Below are 17,550 nucleotides of genomic sequence, written 5' to 3' on the forward strand. Positions count from 1 at the left end.
TCTAATGTTTTTTCCCCGGTCTTCCCAGGGAGGGTGTGCTAGGCGATTCGTGACGGACGCTTCGCCAAGGGCAGTCACCTCCCAGACTGAGCGCGTCGGATCCGCCCATCGTCGTGGGTTCGGGGCACTCGGTCCTGTTGGCACCCCGGGACGGGTAGTGCCCTTGGAGGGGGCGTCTGTCACGTTGAGGACCCCAGCCCCTCCCCTTTGGGCGTGTGTATACGTGGTCCACGTGCTTTGTCTGCGTCTGTGAAACTCTGTGGTGAAGGCTATGTCGTGTGATAATGTGTATCACCTGTGAATCGTCTCGTAATCACATGGGGCTAATGTGGTTTGTCTATTTAATGTGCGCTCGTGCAGTGTCCTGTGCTCGTCGTTGTCTAATGTCCACACGTTGTTGTGTGCTTGTGTATGTTTATCGTGCGCTATTGCGCAACATATATAATATAAGTAAAGTGACGTTTGCTGCCACAAAGGATTTGTGTCTCGTCCTTCACGCCGCACCCACCGTCACATTAATAGGTTAAAAAACTGTTTTGTAAATAAAGATACATGGAGATCATATGACAATGAACTTGTTAACCTGTTATCTAACTCATACAGAAAAAAACAAAGAATCTGATCAAATCATGTCCAGAATTATAAAGTATTTAATAAACTGGTATATGCAATTCTACAGGCATTTAAAGAAGCAATACACATTTTCTTCACATTGCTGAGTGGCCTGGATGTTGCAGAGATGTGTAGTAAACCTGTTGTAAAAAACGACTGCTTCTACGTGGGGAGCTGCTTGGTGGAACATAAACTGCTTCACTTGAGGACTACAAAGCAATTTGTTTCGTCTCATGTGAGCTGCACGTTATTGCAAAAATATAAAATATTCTCTTTGATAAATAATGTTTGCTATTTTTGGTGGCAAAAATGACTTACTGATCCTTTACTGTCAATTTGAGTATAATTAAGCTGAGGTTCATACTTTTTTGTCAATAATGTAGTATTTGCAGTATCTTTTTAGCTTGCAGTCCCTATACATATATACATATACAAATAAAAACAGAAGTATGTACATTGACATGTAATTATAACATTTTGTATAAATCGCTGGACCTTCATGTTGCCTCTCCTATTCATATGGTGTTAAAGTGCTTTAGAAGGATCTTTACCCATGATGTGCTTCTTAGTATTCTGCTCTGGACAAAATATAATTACAAAACATTTGGGAGCAAAAATACAGAAGATCAAACCAAAGCTTGAGGCCAGAATAGCAAATATCTCCACAGCTACAGTGATTTTTCCCGGAGAGCTGACATAAGCTGGAATAAAGGTGATCCAAACTGCACAGAATATGAGCATGCTGAATGTGATGAATTTGGCTTCATTAAAGTTATCAGGCAGCTTGCGTGCTAGAAAAGCCAAAATAAAACACAAAAAAGCCAGGAGTCCTATATAACCCAGAACAGCCCAGAATCCTATAGCAGAACCTAAACCACATTCCAAGATTACTCTTTCCTTATAAAGCTTTAGGTTTCTGAAGGGGAAAGGAGGAGATACTGTCAACCAAATTACACAAATAATGACCTGTATGAGAGTGAAGGCAAGAATACTGAGTCTCTGCTGTGGAGGCCCAAACCATTTCATGACATTACTGCCTGGAACTGTAGCACTGAAGGCCATTAACACCACTAGTGTTTTCCCCAGAACACAAGAGATGCAGAGGACAAAGGTGATCCCAAACACTGTGTGGCGCAGCATACAGGACCACTCAGAAGGCCGACCAATGAAAGTAAGTGAACAGAGGAAACAGAGAGTCAGAGAGAAGAGCAGCAGGAAACTCAGCTCTGAGTTGTTGGCTCTGACGATGGGAGACATCCTGTATCTGTAGAAGACAGCAGTAACACACACAGACATGAAGGCCCCAGTGATGGAGAACACTGTCAGAATGATGCCCAACGTGTCATCCCAGGACAGGAACTCAACAGGCTTGGGGAGGCAGATGTCTCGCTTGGAGTTGGGCCAGAACTCAGGAGAGCAATGCATGCAATCCCAAGAGTCTAAGAGATTGGAAAAGCAAAGTCTTAGCACCCCAGTAGACAGAGCTTTGTAATAACAGTTTACACTGTGAAGAAGTATGAGGTGGCAGCATGAAGACCACATAAAAATATGACTGCCATGTCCAACAAAAGCATTTCACAAGGAAGATCTTGGTCTTGGTCAACATAAGGTTTCACCCCCATACTGTGTCAGTGTTTCGTCTTACTTCTTTAAGCAATTTCATTCACAGCTCCTTCTGACAACAGTTTAAGACAGAAACTGTACTGTGTGCCTCCAAGGATGAATTCTTGGAAAATGCATGTGACTGTGCCTAAGGATGTTATTCCAAACAATTATTACTGACAATAATCATGCTTGACAACCTATGCAAAAACGAAGGTTGTAAAATGTTGATTCAGCACAATGTTCTGTGATACACAACCTGTCTTGTTACTGATCTCCCCCTCTGCACATGGTATACAATCATAGCAGCAGACAGGCCTTCCCTTCTGTACAGCCTTCCTGGTTCCTGGAGGACAGCTCTCACTGCACACAGACACTGGAACCTGAGAAAGACACAAGAAAACACTGAAGTTAAAACCTCCATAGCGTGAGTCAAATATACAGCACATTGTAATGTTGACCCAATATAACACATCTATTCATATTCATTTGATAACAAAAACACTAGAATCAAAACAGGTATGTGTAAACCGAAAAAAAAACCTAATAATCTTGCAATGTGCAGACATTTAAAAACTTTTTTTTAATACCTTTGTTTGCAACCCCACCCAGTGGATAACACTGCTTGTTCTGAACTCCTGTCCTTTTGGTTTGGACGAGTCATAGTAGCCCACTGTCATCATATCTAAGGCACCTTTGTTATACTGCCAATTTATGACATCATAGACAACCACAGGATCTCCGTTGGAATCAAACTTGACCTGATAACCATTCTTTGTGGTTAAGTTTACTCTCATAAGCTGGTTGTATACCTGGAAAAAAACAATGAAAACTGAAGTCACTGAGTCTTCCTTCCAGATAAAATGGTTCACCTATAGTTCACAAATTATGTTTAAATATTTCTCTACTGCTGTATCATTTATGAATATTAATGATAATATACTGTAGGTATATCAATACAACCAAATCTTAATTTGTAATGAACAAGTAAATTGATGAGGAATTAATTTTCAACTGATTTTTTTAAACAAGCAGTTTTATACCTGCCATGGTGATAATTTCACATTCTTGTTGCACCGTGTGTCATTACAGATAATAGCATGGATGGCATGCGCTATGGCGTATGTAGCTTTGTAGACCATGACAGTGTTGCGCAGCTGAGACGTGTAAGTGTAGGGGTTCTGTAACATTCGCATGTCCTCGCTGCCCACACACGGTTGAACGTCCACAGAGGCACCTGTTAGACTGCAGTTAAACGAGCGCTCCCAAAGTTCCGTTAACAGGGGCGATTTTAATGCTTGATCGGGAGATAGGTCAACAAGAAACTCGTGAAGACCTGGCATAACTGCCAGCGGTTCACCAAAACCTACAGCGCCAGCACACATGTTAAACCGCAGAAAGTCTACGTCTGTGATCCACGTTTCGCTGCCTACCCACTGAAGCGGAGGCAAAGGTTCTCGTGCCAGTTCTTCTAAGAGAAATCTCATGTCGCCCGAAGCTAGAAACGCTACTATTACTCGGGCCGTTGATCTGCGAATGACGTTTGCCACTCTCTCCAGTTTACTGCGCGGTTGTGTCCTGAAATAAGCCTCGGAGTACTCCACACAGATACCCTCCTCCTGCGCAGCCTTTAGAAACGTTGTCATTCCATTATTCCCGTAGTCAGAGTCGCTGCGCACTGTTCCAATCCACGTCCAGCCAAAATGCTTAACCATTTTTGCCAGTGAAGCCGCTTGGTGTTGATCACTCGGTACAGTCCTGAAGAAGGCAGGAAACTCCCGCTTATTACTCAGGCACGCGCAGGTTGCGTAGACACTCAACTGTAAGTGAAAGGAAAGGTGGACACGCGTTATTCGCATAGATATTTGAACTAGCACTTATTTGCTGGATATCTGTAAAACACTCTATACATCTTTTTTTCCTGAATATATTGACCAGTGTCTACACCAAAACAAAACAGATAAATGTTTTTTTCTTTAGAAATATGCGACCGTGTGTGTTATCCTACAGTATTCACCTGTGGAATTCCAAAAAGACCCAGTAGTCTAGCCATGCTAATGGGCGGAGTGGAAGAAGACTCTACTACTAGACCAGACACAGCGGCAGCTGCTGAATTTAAACATGAACCACTGTCATTGAAATCGGCGTCTAATCCGTTCACAAACTGAAAAGCTACTTCAACTGCCTTCGCCTCAGCAGAGCACGAGTCGTATATCTGGTACCCTAATGTGATGCCTGGAAGGAGTTCTGTGCAGTTGTTGATCTCGTGGATGGTAAATTCCAAGGCACGAGCGTAGCGCATCTGTCTGAAGTCCATGCTGTTTGGAGACATTTAAGATAACAATTAGAGAACGTTTTGACTGCAACAAAGCTTCTTTTACTTTCCATGTCTCATATGCAGCAAAGGGCATCACAAAAGTAAGCAACATCATTTTATTCAAATGATAATTTCTTTGTAAATATAATATTATGCCCTGGTCTCTGTGCTGTACACTCCTCTCAGTCTGACCTCCCTGTGCACTGCCGCTGCGGTGGCTGCGTAGTGTAGGTGTTCTGCCCGGAGTTTGTCTGGTAATGAATGGTGAATATCCCTCCAATTATAAAATCTCCATTCATAGATAGCCCAGGCATCTGAGGCTCCGCCCACAATCTGCAGCTGACTGGGTTTGCTTTACATCCTGCAGGGCTGAACACAGTCATCCACAGCACTGATACAAATGACACCAGACGTGAAGTGATCTGCATGGTGGTGCCACCCAGCACTCTGAAGGTCTGGATGTCTGCTCTACCGTGGTTTAAATAGTCAGCTTGTAGTGAAGGCTTGTCAGTGTGTGTGGGTGTGTCTTGGGGACAAAAGGTGTGATGGCTATGTAAGTGTTGATCACAACAATCACTGTATCATTTTCTTTGGGGTGCTGGTGTGTAACATTATGTGTCATTACAGAAAATATAGGACCAAGCAGCAGTAACTGCAGACTTGTAGGCAGTAGGCCTATGTCCAGAGACTAAAACAATACTTTTTATATTAATATATATATATATATATATATATATATATATATATATATATATATATATATATATATATATATATATATATATATATATATATATATATATTAATTATAAACTGTTTATGTCCCTGTTCTTATTGAATAAGTAATTTATGAACAACAATAAAAATATTCATAATAATGATAATCATCATCATTGAAGACAGTGGAATGCAACGTAGCACCAGGAATACCATCATGCAAATTATGACAGGATGCTTTTTTAGTAGAAAAAGAGGGTTTCAGTTACAGGGAATTTGATAAGGTGGTAGAAATAGTGCAAAATTTGATACATTTCTGTATTACCTGATTCTGCTGGTTACACCACTGGTTGGTGGGCCAATTGCTAATCACACCACTGTCAAATAGTGCACAGTCATAGCAAAACAGGCTTCCCCACTATATGCAGCCTTCCAGAGTCCCTTAAAGCATCTATCACTACAATATCAGATTTCCCAAAAGCACTACTACCCAGGATCAGTAGAACTGTACCAATCTTAAATGGATAAGCTGCAAAATTATAAGAAATGTAATGTATTCATAGTGTGTGTGTGTGTGTGTAAAATGTATTTTTTTACTCTTAACTCACCTAATATATTTATTTATATGTCTCCTCTGGCTTCTCTCACTCACAATGTTTACCTTACCACTGATAGTTGGGGAAGTCCCCCTATGGCAGGCCGATTTAACATATAATGGGCTTCGTCTGATTATCTGTAATTACATTCTGGATATCAAAATATTAGTGTTGACTAGTAACAATTACAATTTGACTATCTGGAATATATGGCAAGCCGTTTTAGCTTTTATTCGTATTTTTCTTGATATCAAGAATGTAATTCTTACATGTAAAAATTTTATTTTTGATATCAGGAAAGGAATTCTTACATGTAAAAATTAAATTCTTACATGTAAAAATGTATTTTTTGATATCATGAATTACATTTCTGATATCAAAATTTTTATTTTTGATATCAATGTAATTCTTGATACAAAAAAAAATATTTTTACATGTAAGAATTCTTATCTTGATATCAAAAATGTTATTTTTACATGTAAGAATTTATTTCTTGATATCAAGAATTGAATTCTTACATGTAAAAATAACATTATTGATATCAAGAATTAAATTCATACATGTAAGAATAACATCTTTACTAGTATAAATCTATACAAATGAACAAATGAAGCATGTGTATAACCTTATCCAATAGTGGCCCATTGTCACTGTCTGTGGGAGTGGCTCCAAAGATCTAAGGTTGCCATGTATGCATCCATCTTTAATATTAGTGGTTCATGACAAAATGGCAATGGATTCTGTATCTTAATAGAAGCTTTCCATGTTTACAAAATTGTATGCATTTATGGTAGCATACTTTTTTCTTAGCCCTCATGTTGTCTTAAAATAATGTACACACATCCTGTCGTAAGAGCAAAAATCACAGTTGCAAGGAAAAACTCCAGGGATGGATTAGAACCCATGCTCCATTGGGCAGTCCATCTAGTAGCAGTTCATTTTTATTGTTCAATATCCAGGCCGAGCTTTCCTGTCCAATGCAAATCTTGGACCTACATTTTGCAGTGTGCAGTGTTGTGCATGTTTTCATGCAAAATGTGCTCACCTGGTCTGAAAAAATAAGTCAGGACATCGGCCACATCGGCATAAAATTTTAAATGACATTTTTTTTGGAAGCATTATAGTCGTCTTGTGGAATACACGAGACTTGAGTACAAGAAATTAAGAAGTATGATGCAACAACTGCAAAAGTCCATTCATCCAAATAAAGCTCCCAGCATTTTGTAAAGTATCTGCTGCCTGTTTCCCAAGACGTGGACAGGCTTGTACTGGTTTACATTGTGGGTGATCTGCAGTGCTTTAAAAAATGAACTATGAATATGAACTACAGCAGGGGTCGGCAACCTATGGCACGCGTGCCACCGTTGGCACGCCGAGGCATAATCACTGGCACACAGCACGCTGGACCAGCATCAGCAAAAAAATGATAAATTAATATAAATTATTATATTAATGGATTATACTTTCGCGAGTGACCGTAACGCGCGACTCCGCACAACTCACGTGAACCTGCGCGAGCGGTGGAGGCGTTTATACTTGGCGATCGATCGCGATATAATACTTAATTTGTGTCCATTTATAGTTATATGTTATAGTTGGCACGCCATGTCTCAAAGGTTGCCGACCCCTGAACTACAGTGAGTCCCCGCTTAACAACATGTCTGGTTAACGACGGACCGGAGTTATGACGACTTTTTTTATTTTGCGCGGTGCGTGGAGGAGCAGTGGTAGTACAGTGGAGTGTTGCGGAGTGTTGTGTACGATACGCTGGGCTGAGGCTGCTAGAAGCGCAGCCTCCACCACAGACCATTTCGGCAACGCAATCGCTCTTTCTCACGCACGCACAAGAACATTGTTAGTTTTTTCTATACTGTATTTACGATCAAATTATATCTAAATCTAGGGTCACGCTTAACAATGAAAACTGCTTTACGACGGACTTTTCAGTCTCTAACCCCATCGTTATGTGGGGACTCACTGTAGTTTGTTTTCATTAGTATGAACTGAACTTTGAACTCATGTGAACTGGCACAAGACTGTATGTGTGTGTGTGTGTGTGTGTGTGTGTATACTGTATATGAATCTATACATGGCACGTAGTGTATATGACGGCGTTTATTGTCATATGGACAATATGAATTCCAGCAATAATATGATTACAAAGCCACATAGTGGCTCTTAGTCCACCATAAGACCACCAAACAAGTTGTTAAATAGTCCACCATAAGACCACCAAACAAGTTGTTTTACGCAAAATGCATCCTAAAGAACAACCTACAACTCTAATGTGGGTATTTCTTCCTCTTACCTATTTGTGGTGGTTAGTTTTAATCTAAGAATTTCAATAGCTTTAAAAAAAAACAGTGCACAGTGCTCTGGAACCTTGAAGACCGCCACTTGCGTCCGTGTTAACCCTGTTAAGGAACGTAAATCAATCCAGGAATAACTATCACAATTGGCTCCATCCCTCCTGTCATTCATGTTCACATGTTTGTATTGTCATCTGTGGGTTAACTAACTTAATATGTAATTTATTTCAGCGTGTCTCATTCTGATTTGTCGCTAGCTCATGTATTTATGTCATTTGTGTGTCCACCCCCTGACTACGTAGCAATTGCGGTGTTACAATAACACAGTTTCATAACTTAAACATTACAGTGAAAACGTGGTCTGCAAACCCAATTTCCATACAATGTTCAGAAACTGAACAATAAAACAATTAAAACAATTAAATTTTTTTTTGTTCAGCATGTGAATGTAGAGTTTATAATGATTAAGTACATGAATGTGAATATTGTTTATTCTGATGCTGCACATATTTGCTGGGGGCTGAGTTTGCTTCATATCAACATGAACACTGAACATATAACCACACCTCCTGAAGACAAAACACACCCACATTTACTTGCAATGCACGACTGCCAGGAGGCTATTTAAGTCACTGTAGAACAGATATCCAGACCTTCAGAGTGCTGGGAGGCACAATGTCCACCATGCCGATCATTTCAAGTCTGGTGCCATTTGTATCAGTGCTGTGGATGACTGTGTTCAGTCCTGCAGGATGTAAAGCCAAACCAGTTAGCTGCAGACTGTGGGCTGAGCCCCAGATGCCTGTTCTTTCAATGAAAGGAGATTTTTTAATTGGAGGGATTTTTACTATTCATTATTACGCTACCACTGAGCAGAACACCTTCACCAGGCAGCCACTACAGCCAAAATGCTCTGGGAGGTCTGTGATGGTGAACAGGAGAACAGAATGCAGAGCATGATATTAGAATTACAGAGAAAGAGTCATTATAAAGTTACCACTTTTATGTAGTTATTTGCTACTTATTGTATACTTTAAGCATAACAGGTATAACAGAAGTTTTGGTTTTGTCTAGAGCAATCTCATTGTTGGATCTCTTACTGTTTCCTAACAGCATGGACTTCAGGGAGATGCGCTTCGCACGTGCCTTGGCGTTCACCATTCACGAGATCAACAACAGAACGGACCTTCTGCCAGGCGTCTCGTTGGGTTACCAGATACACGACTCGTGCTCTTCTTTGCCTAAAACAGTTCAAGTTGCTCTACAGTTTGTGAACGGTTTGGACACTGCTTTCATCGATAGTAATTCTTGTCCCAAATCCTCACCTGCTGCGGTGTCTGGTATCGTTGGCGAAACGTCTTCCACCCCGCCCATTAGCATGGCTAGAATACTGGGTCTTTTTGGCATTCCACAGGTGACTATAGGCTTCGTGACATGGTTGCATATTTCGATAAATATTTTATAACTCCTGCAATATTTATATATAATATATTTATTTATATATATATATATAAGCATTATATTATGTACACTGGGCTATATATATATATATATATATATATATATATATATATATATATATATAGCCCAGTGTACATAATATAATGCTTTATATGTCAAATAAACAAACATTTGTACAGCTTGTATGTAAAACAAAACAACAGTCTACTTAAGTAACGGATATTCCTCCTTTCCTCCACTGAATGAATCGCAGGTGAGTGTCTACGCAACCTGTGCGTGTTTGAACGATAAAAGTCAGTTTCCTACCTTCTTTAGGACGGTACCTAGTGACCAAATCCAAGCGGCCGCTCTGGCGAGACTGGTCAAACTATTTGGCTGGACATGGATTGGAACAGTGCGCAGCGATTCAGACTACGGGAATAATGGGATGGCGTCGTTTCTAAAGGCTGCGCAGGAGGAGGGGATCTGTGTGGAGTACTCCGAGGCCTATTACAGGACACAACCGCGCAGTAAACTTGAAAGAGTGGCAAACGTCATACGCAGATCAACGGCCCGAGTAATAGTGGCGATTCTAGCTTCGGGAGACATGAAGTTTCTCATAGAGGAATTGGCACGAGAGCCTTTGCCTCCGCTTCAGTGGATCGGAAGCGAAACGTGGATCACAGATCCAGACTTTTTGCAATTCAACATATGCGCAGGCGCTTTAGGTTTTGGAGTCCCCCGGTCAGTTATCCCAGGTCTTCGAGAGTTTCTTTTAGACGTTTCTCTGGAACAAGTATTAAATTCGTCATTATTAACGGAATTTTGGGAGAGCTCGTTCAACTGCAGCCTAAACGGGAAGTCAGATGCATCTTTGCGCGTGCGTCTGTGTGACGGCAGTGAGGACCTCCACGCACTACAGAACCCATACACAGACACGTCTCAGCTTCGCAACACTAACATGGTGTATAAAGCTACGTATGCCATAGCGCATGCAATACATGGAGCAATTTGTAATAGCACTCAGTGTGACAAGAACTTTACATTATCACCATGGCAGGTATCAAACCTATTTATTTAAAATCAGACAAATTTTCCTTAGATTTCTCTTTTAATTGAAAATGAATAATGTTTGTATTAGCATATCTGTAGTATTGTAAATATGTATTAAAGATAAAGCAGTGTTTGTAGTCATGTGTTCAAACACAGGAGAACTTGTTGTTATGGGCTATAGTTGAACAATATGTACCATGAGTTATCAGTTTCATCAAGATATTTTTACTTTGCAGGTACACAACCAACTTAAGAAATTGAATTTCACCACAAAGAATGGTGATCTGGTCAAGTTTGATTCTTATGGGGATCCTTTGACAATCTATGAGGTCATAAACTGGAAGTTTAATAAAGGTGGTACTTTAAGTTTTTCGACGGTGGGCTACTATGACTCATCCAAATCAAGAGGACAGGAGTTCAGAATGAGCAGTGCTATCAGCTGGGTGGGAGGACACACTGAGGTATTATTAGGTGTTATATAGTCATAACATTATTCACTCAGACAACAGAAAGTCTTCAGTGTTTGGACAATGCTTGATGATTCATTTTTTGCTGTTTACACATGTCTGATTTTTGTGATGTTGATTATCAGATAAATGTAAACAGTTGCTATAAAGTAAGCAAAGCACAAACTGCTGTTTATTGGTATGAAATGCTAAAGGTTGATTCATACTATGACTCATTTAAATGTTTCTCTAATGTCTTACCCAGGTTCCAGTGTCTGTGTGCAGTGAGACCTGTCCTCCAGGCACCAGGAAGGCTGTACAAAAGGGAAGGCCTGTCTGCTGCTATGACTGTATACCATGTGCAGAGGGACAGATCAGTAACAAGACAGGTCATATATCCTAGTACAGTGTGATAGTTTCACCACCATCACCACCACCACCATGTGTGCAGTGTGAAAGCTTCACCACCATCATCTCTTGCATTGGTCTGAATCTCAAAATATTTCTCAGAACCCTTTCACAAAACATATTCTCATTTGTTTTATCATGTAGCAAGACAGGGAATTACAATTCTGAAACTCTTCTAGCCGTACTGCTTTAACTTCTTATGTTTCATGTCAGTGCAAAAATATTGAAATATTTAATGTAAACCACTTATCCTGTCCTGTTCAGTTACATTTTATTTGTATAACATTTTACTACAAGAAACCTCAATTTTCTTTTTTATTTTTTAATTTTTTTAGAAAACAGCTATTTCAGAAATCTCAGTGCATATTGAGAAAGCACTGGCTAGCAATAGCATGACAAATCACTGTAACACATACCAACTATGCAAACACCATGACATGATATGAGGATGAAACCTCAGGTAGAATCAACACCTACAATGGAGACTCATTCCTCCAGACAGTGAAATTCTGGTCACAAATATAATGCTTTTGTCAAATTTGTTTTTGTTGTTGCCTTATTATACATTTCTGTCTATTACACTATTGTCACTTCTGCCTTCTTGTTGTTCTAATCTTTCAGACTCTTTGGCTTGTCTGCACTGCCTGGCTGAGTTCTGGCCGAACTCCAAGCGAGACGTCTGCCTCCCCAAGCCTGTTGAGTTCCTGTCCTGGGATGACACTCTGGCCACCATTCTGACAGTGTTCTCCATCATTGGGGCCTTCATGTCTGTGTGTGTTACTGCTGTGTTCTACAAACACAGGACGTCTCCCATCGTAAGAGCCAACAACTCAGAGCTGAGCTTCCTGCTGCTCTTCTCTCTGACTCTGTGTTTCCTCTGTTCACTTACTTTCATTGGTCGGCCCTCTGAGTGGTCCTGTATGCTGCGCCACACAGCATTTGGGATCACCTTCGTCCTCTGCATCTCCTGTGTTCTGGGGAAAACAATGGTGGTGTTAATGGCCTTCAGGGCTACACTTCCAGGCGGTAATGTCATTAAATGGTTTGGGCCTCCACAGCAGAGACTCAGTGTTCTTGCCTTCACTCTCATACAGGTCATTATTTGTGTGATTTGGGTAAAATTATCCCCTCCATTTCCCTTCAAAAATCTAAAACTCTACAAGGAAAGAATAATCTTGGAATGTGGTTTAGGTTCTGCTGTTGGTTTTTGGGCTGTTTTGGGTTATATAGGACTCCTGGCTCTTTTATGCTTTATATTGGCTTTTCTAGCACGCAAACTACCTGATAACTTTAATGAAGCCAAATTCATCACATTTAGCATGCTCATATTCTGTGCAGTTTGGATCACCTTTATTCCAGCTTATGTCAGCTCTCCAGGAAAATTCACTGTAGCCATGGAGATATTTGCTATTCTGGCCTCAAGCTTTGGTTTGATTATTTGTATTTTTGCTCCCAAGTGTTTCATAATAGTGTTTAAACCAGAACATAATACCAAGAAACACCTTATGAGTAAAGTACCCTCTAAAGCTCTTTAAAATCCCTATTACTTAGTAATTAATTAATCAATTAACATTTTTATCTTTTTACCTGTATATATGTTTTAGGTTTATGTATATATGTATAGTGACAAATTTTACAAACATTTTGAGCCTGGGGTACATTATTATCAATAGTATAGAAATGTTCCCTGATTAATTCAAGAATTGCATGCATCACACTATTAAATGTTTTTTTATAAAATAATTTTTATTCAAACTTTTGTTCTGTTGAACTCCTATTGCACTTCTTTTTGTAAATGTCTCATGAACTCAATGTTAATGAACTTAATGCTGGTTTATAATGACACACAGGCTAAAAACATGTTCATACAAAGATGTAAACAATCCAATTTGCTTGTATTAATATTAATAACAATACATGAATACGCAAAATAAAACTTTTAATTTAAAGATTATCCTACCTTTGAAACGCTGATTTGCGCTACATTATGACATAAGGTAAACAAACTCTACAGAGATACGTCTACAAATACGTGATGCCCTCCAACACCGTAGGAAATATCGATAAGGTAGGAAAATTCAACAGAACACCGGCACTTGGGTCCGCCTCTCAGTTTATTCACGTTATGATTACGTCACCATACCCACCGCGTTACACTGACCACACGTATTAGGGGGACTATGGCAGGCCATTTTATCATAAAATGGGCTTCACCCTACTTACTTTACAGATATCTGTAACTACATTACAGATATCTGTATATTTAATTTAAGATATCTCTAATTATATTTTAACTAGGCAAAATGTCAATTTGAGATATCTCCAATTACATTCTGACTAGTATAAATTACGTAATATATTATGGAAAGCCGTTTTAGCTTTTATTCCTTTTTTCTTGATATCGGGAATTAAATTAATACATGTGGAAAGACAATTTTCACTAGTACAAATTTAATTCTTGATATCATAAAATAAATTATTTCAAGTAAGAATTCATTTTTCACTAGTAAAAATGTTATTTCTACTAGTAAATATTTAATTTCTACTAGTAAGAATTTAATTATTACATGTACAAATTATATTTTTGATATCAACAATTGTGATGCTGGGCGGCGGTAGACGGACGAGACACAGAATCCGTACTTTAGTGGCAAACGTCACTTTATTGTCGCACTGAAGTTGCGCAATAGCGCACGAGAAACATATACAAGCACTCAACGGGTAGACTTTAGACAACGACGAGCACAGGACACTGCGCGAGCGCACATTAAATAGACAAACCACATTAACCCCAGGTGATTACGAGACGATTCACAGGTGAGACGGATTATCACATGACATAGCTATCACCACGAAATATCCACAGACGCAGACGATGCACGTAGACTACGTAAACACACGCCCAAAAGGGAGGGGCCGGGGTCCTCAACGTGACAGACGCCCCCTCCAAGGGCACTACCCGTCCCGGGGTGCCAACAGGACCGAGTGCCCCGAACCCACGACGATGGGCGGATCCGACGCGCTCAGTCCTGCGTCTGGGAGGTGACTGCCCTTGGCGAAGCGTCCATCACGAATCGCCTAGCACACCCTCCCTGGGAAGACGGGGGAAAAGACGTTAAACACATTCAGCGGCACATTCACAAACACACAAACAGGCACGCTCACACACAGAGGAATAAACGGGAAAAGGGGATTTGACACACAGACGGGAACACTCACAAACATTGGGACTGACAAACAGGAAACAGGCACCAGGCTTCGCGCCAGGAGGAGCGCGAGCAGAGGAGAGAGATCCGGCGCTGCTGGTGCTGCAGTGGGCAGTCCTCCTCCTGCTTTCGCTGCGTTCCCTCCACCGGGTGCAGCGCGGCGGGCTGACGCGCCAGGTGCGGCGCGGCGGGCTGACGCGCCCGGTGCGGCGCGGCGGGCTGACGCGTCAGGTGCGGCGCGGCGGGCTGGCGCGCCCGGTGCGGCGCGGCGGGCTGACGCGCCCGGAGCCGCGCGGCGGTCGTACGCGCCCCTTGCAGCGCGGCGGACGGACTCTCCCCTCGGCTGGCCCTCTGGGATGTCCACCTCCATTTCCTCCGTCTCGCTGCCACGGCTCCATTCCATGGGCTGCTCCGGGCTGCCACCCCGGGAGCAGTCCATGCTCTCTCCTCCTGAGCGATCCGCGGACGGGGTCCATCTCCCCTTTACAGTCCCCGCAGAACACTCAGAGGAGGGTGGACCGTCCTCCTCCTCCGAGCACAGTTCGCTGTCCGTGTACTCAGAGACGCCTGAGTACACGGACAGAGGACGGTCGTTTTCCTCCCCGCCCTCTATGACGGAAGAGGGACCTACGGGCGGAGGGGGATAGTCCTCTTCCTCGGACTCCTCCTCCTCCTCCTCCCCGTAGTCTACGGTGGAAGCGTCGTCGAGCGACGGGGGGTAGTCCGCTCCCTCTCCACCGTAGTCCACGGTGGACGCGTCGTCGAGCGAGGGGGGGTAGTCCACTCCCTCTCCACCGTAGTCCACGGTGGACGCGTCGTCGAGCGAGGGGGGGTAGTCCGCTCCCTCTCCACCGTAGTCCACGGTGGACGCGTCATCGAACGACGGAGGGTAGGCGGCTTCCACCTCTTCCTGCTCCTCCCCCTCGCCAGGGGAATCCCCCTCACCGAACTCCTCCTCCGGGGTTGACGCGGTAGCGCTGACGGTGCAGGTGTCTACCCTCTGAGACGAGAGGGCATGGGGAGGAGACACGTGTCTGTCCAGCCAGCCCCTCACTGCTTCCTGGCGGAACACCACCGCCCATTCGGGGCTGGAGGTCTCCCGAGCCATCTTTAGCAGGGCGGCGCACTGCGGGTCTCGTTCCAGCTGTCCTGGCGTTGGCGCGGCGTCGCGGTGCGGGGGTGTTCCCTCCTCCTCACTGCAGGGAGGGTCCTCCCCGAGCTCGCCCTCTGATGACGTCCCTGTCTCGCCATAGAGCTCGGGGACGCTGACCCGTATAGGCGAAAGCTCACGGGCAGGCGAGGGATGTCTCTCCCGCCACACCCGTGCAGCCGTCTGGCGATACTCTGCTGCCAGCTCGGGTATGGAGGTCTCCCGAGCTGCGCACAGCAGGTACGCGCACTCCGGGTCTTCCCTGAGCTGCGCCAGTGTCGGCGAAACCCCGCGGCGTGGGGAAGAAGACGAAGAGCGGGGATGCCGCTTGTTAGGCTTCTTGCCCTTCTTGGGCTTGCTTTTGTAGCCCGGCATGATGGGTGTCTCTGGTCGGCTCGTCGTTCTGTGACGCTGGGCGGCGGTAGACGGACGAGACACAGAATCCGTACTTTAGTGGCAAACGTCACTTTATTGTCGCACTGAAGTTGCGCAATAGCGCACGAGAAACATATACAAGCACTCAACGGGTAGACTTTAGACAACAACGAGCACAGGACACTGCGCGAGCACACATTAAATAGACAAACCACATTAACCCCAGGTGATTACGAGACGATTCACAGGTGAGACGGATTATCACATGACATAGCTATCACCACGAAATATCCACAGACGCAGATGATGCACGTAGACTACGTAAACACACGCCCAAAAGGGAGGGGCCGGGGTCCTCAACGTGACAACAATATAAATTTTACTAGTGAAAATTATATTTTTGATATCAAGAATAGAATTCTTACTAGTAAAAATTAAATTCTTACTAGTAAAAATTTTATTCCTGTCACGTTGAGGACCCCGGCCCCTCCCTTTTGGGCGTGTGTATACGTTGTCCACGTGCTTTGTCTGCGTCTGTGGAACTTCGTGGTGAGGGCTATGTCGCGTGTCGCAGAAAGTTTCAAACAGTCTTGAACTGGATTTTGAAGAAATTCCCGATGATGCGGCTTTCCATCCCACATCCTACCGGAGGTTTATTGACCAGCACCCCCACCACACAGTAGGTAGTCTATGCAAATGCATCCCATCCCCCAACACACACACACAGAGGTTGGGAGAAGTTGAATGACTATGTGGCCTGCACTGCTACACAATACTTTTATTGTATCTAATTCTAATATCAATGTATGTCTGAATTGCCATAATGTGTTGTGCATGCGTGTGGGTGTGAAATTACTTTCCAATACATAACATCCCTATGCCTATAATCTCCCCCCCAGTGTTTTAGATCTTTGATACAGAATGAAGCACACTTTGACTTTAATGGGGTACTGGGTATGTTTGTATAAATGCCATAGCATGCCTGATGTTAATATGCCACTGAATATCTGTTTAGAATTGTGGCTCCTCATCCTGATGCCCTGTCTGGTCAACACACTGCTTTACAGCATCAAGCCCATCCCCCGGTCCATTCCCCACCCCCGCACTGCCCCTCTCTCACACTTGTACACTTGGGACTGTCCCTGTGTGTTGCTGGGTGGCCCCAGCAACCACACTTGTCTCTAGAGGTGTGTCCTGGCTGTGCTGTACATCTGTGTGCACAAGGAATCCTTTTTTGGGGTGCAACACCTAGCACTATTTTTACAACACCACACCACCAGGAAAAATTAAGTCTTCCAATTTTTTGCCTGCCTATTTAT

The 17,550-nt window shown here is 42.9% G+C and overlaps 2 protein-coding genes and 1 long non-coding RNA gene across 4 annotated transcripts in view; 1 reads left to right on the plus strand and 2 right to left on the minus strand.

The window, feature by feature from the left end:
• LOC143508862 (uncharacterized) overlaps positions 1-17,550 on the minus strand; it is a 128,446-nt gene that overhangs the window by 53,173 nt on the left and 57,723 nt on the right. The gene's annotated exons all lie outside the window — the stretch shown is intronic.
• LOC143501071 (extracellular calcium-sensing receptor-like) lies at positions 643-10,185 on the minus strand. Of its 2 annotated transcripts, none has more exons than XM_076994755.1 (5): positions 9,921-10,185; positions 3,258-4,034; positions 2,805-3,026; positions 2,474-2,597; positions 643-2,051 (listed from the first exon to the last, which is right to left on the minus strand). In XM_076994755.1, exons 2-5 carry the CDS (start codon positions 3,927-3,929, stop codon positions 1,138-1,140), a joined length of 1,932 nt encoding a protein of 643 aa, XP_076850870.1. In that variant the 5' UTR covers positions 3,930-4,034; positions 9,921-10,185; the 3' UTR covers positions 643-1,137. The 2 variants fall into 2 exon arrangements, with proteins under 2 accessions (XP_076850870.1, XP_076850869.1); XM_076994754.1 differs by lacking the exon at positions 9,921-10,185 and adding an exon at positions 4,232-4,744.
• LOC143501098 (extracellular calcium-sensing receptor-like) lies at positions 8,967-13,219 on the plus strand. The gene is made up of 6 exons (XM_076994756.1): positions 8,967-9,073; positions 9,267-9,567; positions 9,868-10,653; positions 10,883-11,107; positions 11,358-11,481; positions 12,122-13,219. Exons 1-6 carry the CDS (start codon positions 8,967-8,969, stop codon positions 13,033-13,035), a joined length of 2,457 nt encoding a protein of 818 aa, XP_076850871.1. The 3' UTR covers positions 13,036-13,219.

Source organism: Brachyhypopomus gauderio, chromosome 2, assembly GCF_052324685.1.
Source record: "Brachyhypopomus gauderio isolate BG-103 chromosome 2, BGAUD_0.2, whole genome shotgun sequence".
Classification (NCBI taxonomy): Eukaryota; Metazoa; Chordata; class Actinopteri; order Gymnotiformes; family Hypopomidae; genus Brachyhypopomus; species Brachyhypopomus gauderio.

What these genes read in the sequence shown, in the direction of transcription:
- LOC143501071 (XM_076994754.1), bottom strand. Translation starts at nt 4,546, where the DNA reads ATGTCTCCAAACAGCATGGACTTCAGACAGATGCGCTACGCTCGTGCC. An exon ending in GTCTTTTTGGAATTCCACAG is followed by an intron (nt 4,035 to 4,231) that starts GTGAATACTGTA and finishes TTTCACTTACAG; the next exon opens with TTGAGTGTCTACGCAACCTG. An exon ending in TGAAATTATCACCATGGCAG is followed by an intron (nt 3,027 to 3,257) that starts GTATAAAACTGC and finishes GTTTTTTTCCAG; the next exon opens with GTATACAACCAGCTTATGAG.
- LOC143501098 (XM_076994756.1), top strand. Translation starts at nt 8,967, where the DNA reads ATGAAAGGAGATTTTTTAATTGGAGGGATTTTTACTATTCATTATTAC. An exon ending in GGGTGGGAGGACACACTGAG is followed by an intron (nt 11,108 to 11,357) that starts GTATTATTAGGT and finishes TGTCTTACCCAG; the next exon opens with GTTCCAGTGTCTGTGTGCAG. An exon ending in ACAGATCAGTAACAAGACAG is followed by an intron (nt 11,482 to 12,121) that starts GTCATATATCCT and finishes CTAATCTTTCAG; the next exon opens with ACTCTTTGGCTTGTCTGCAC.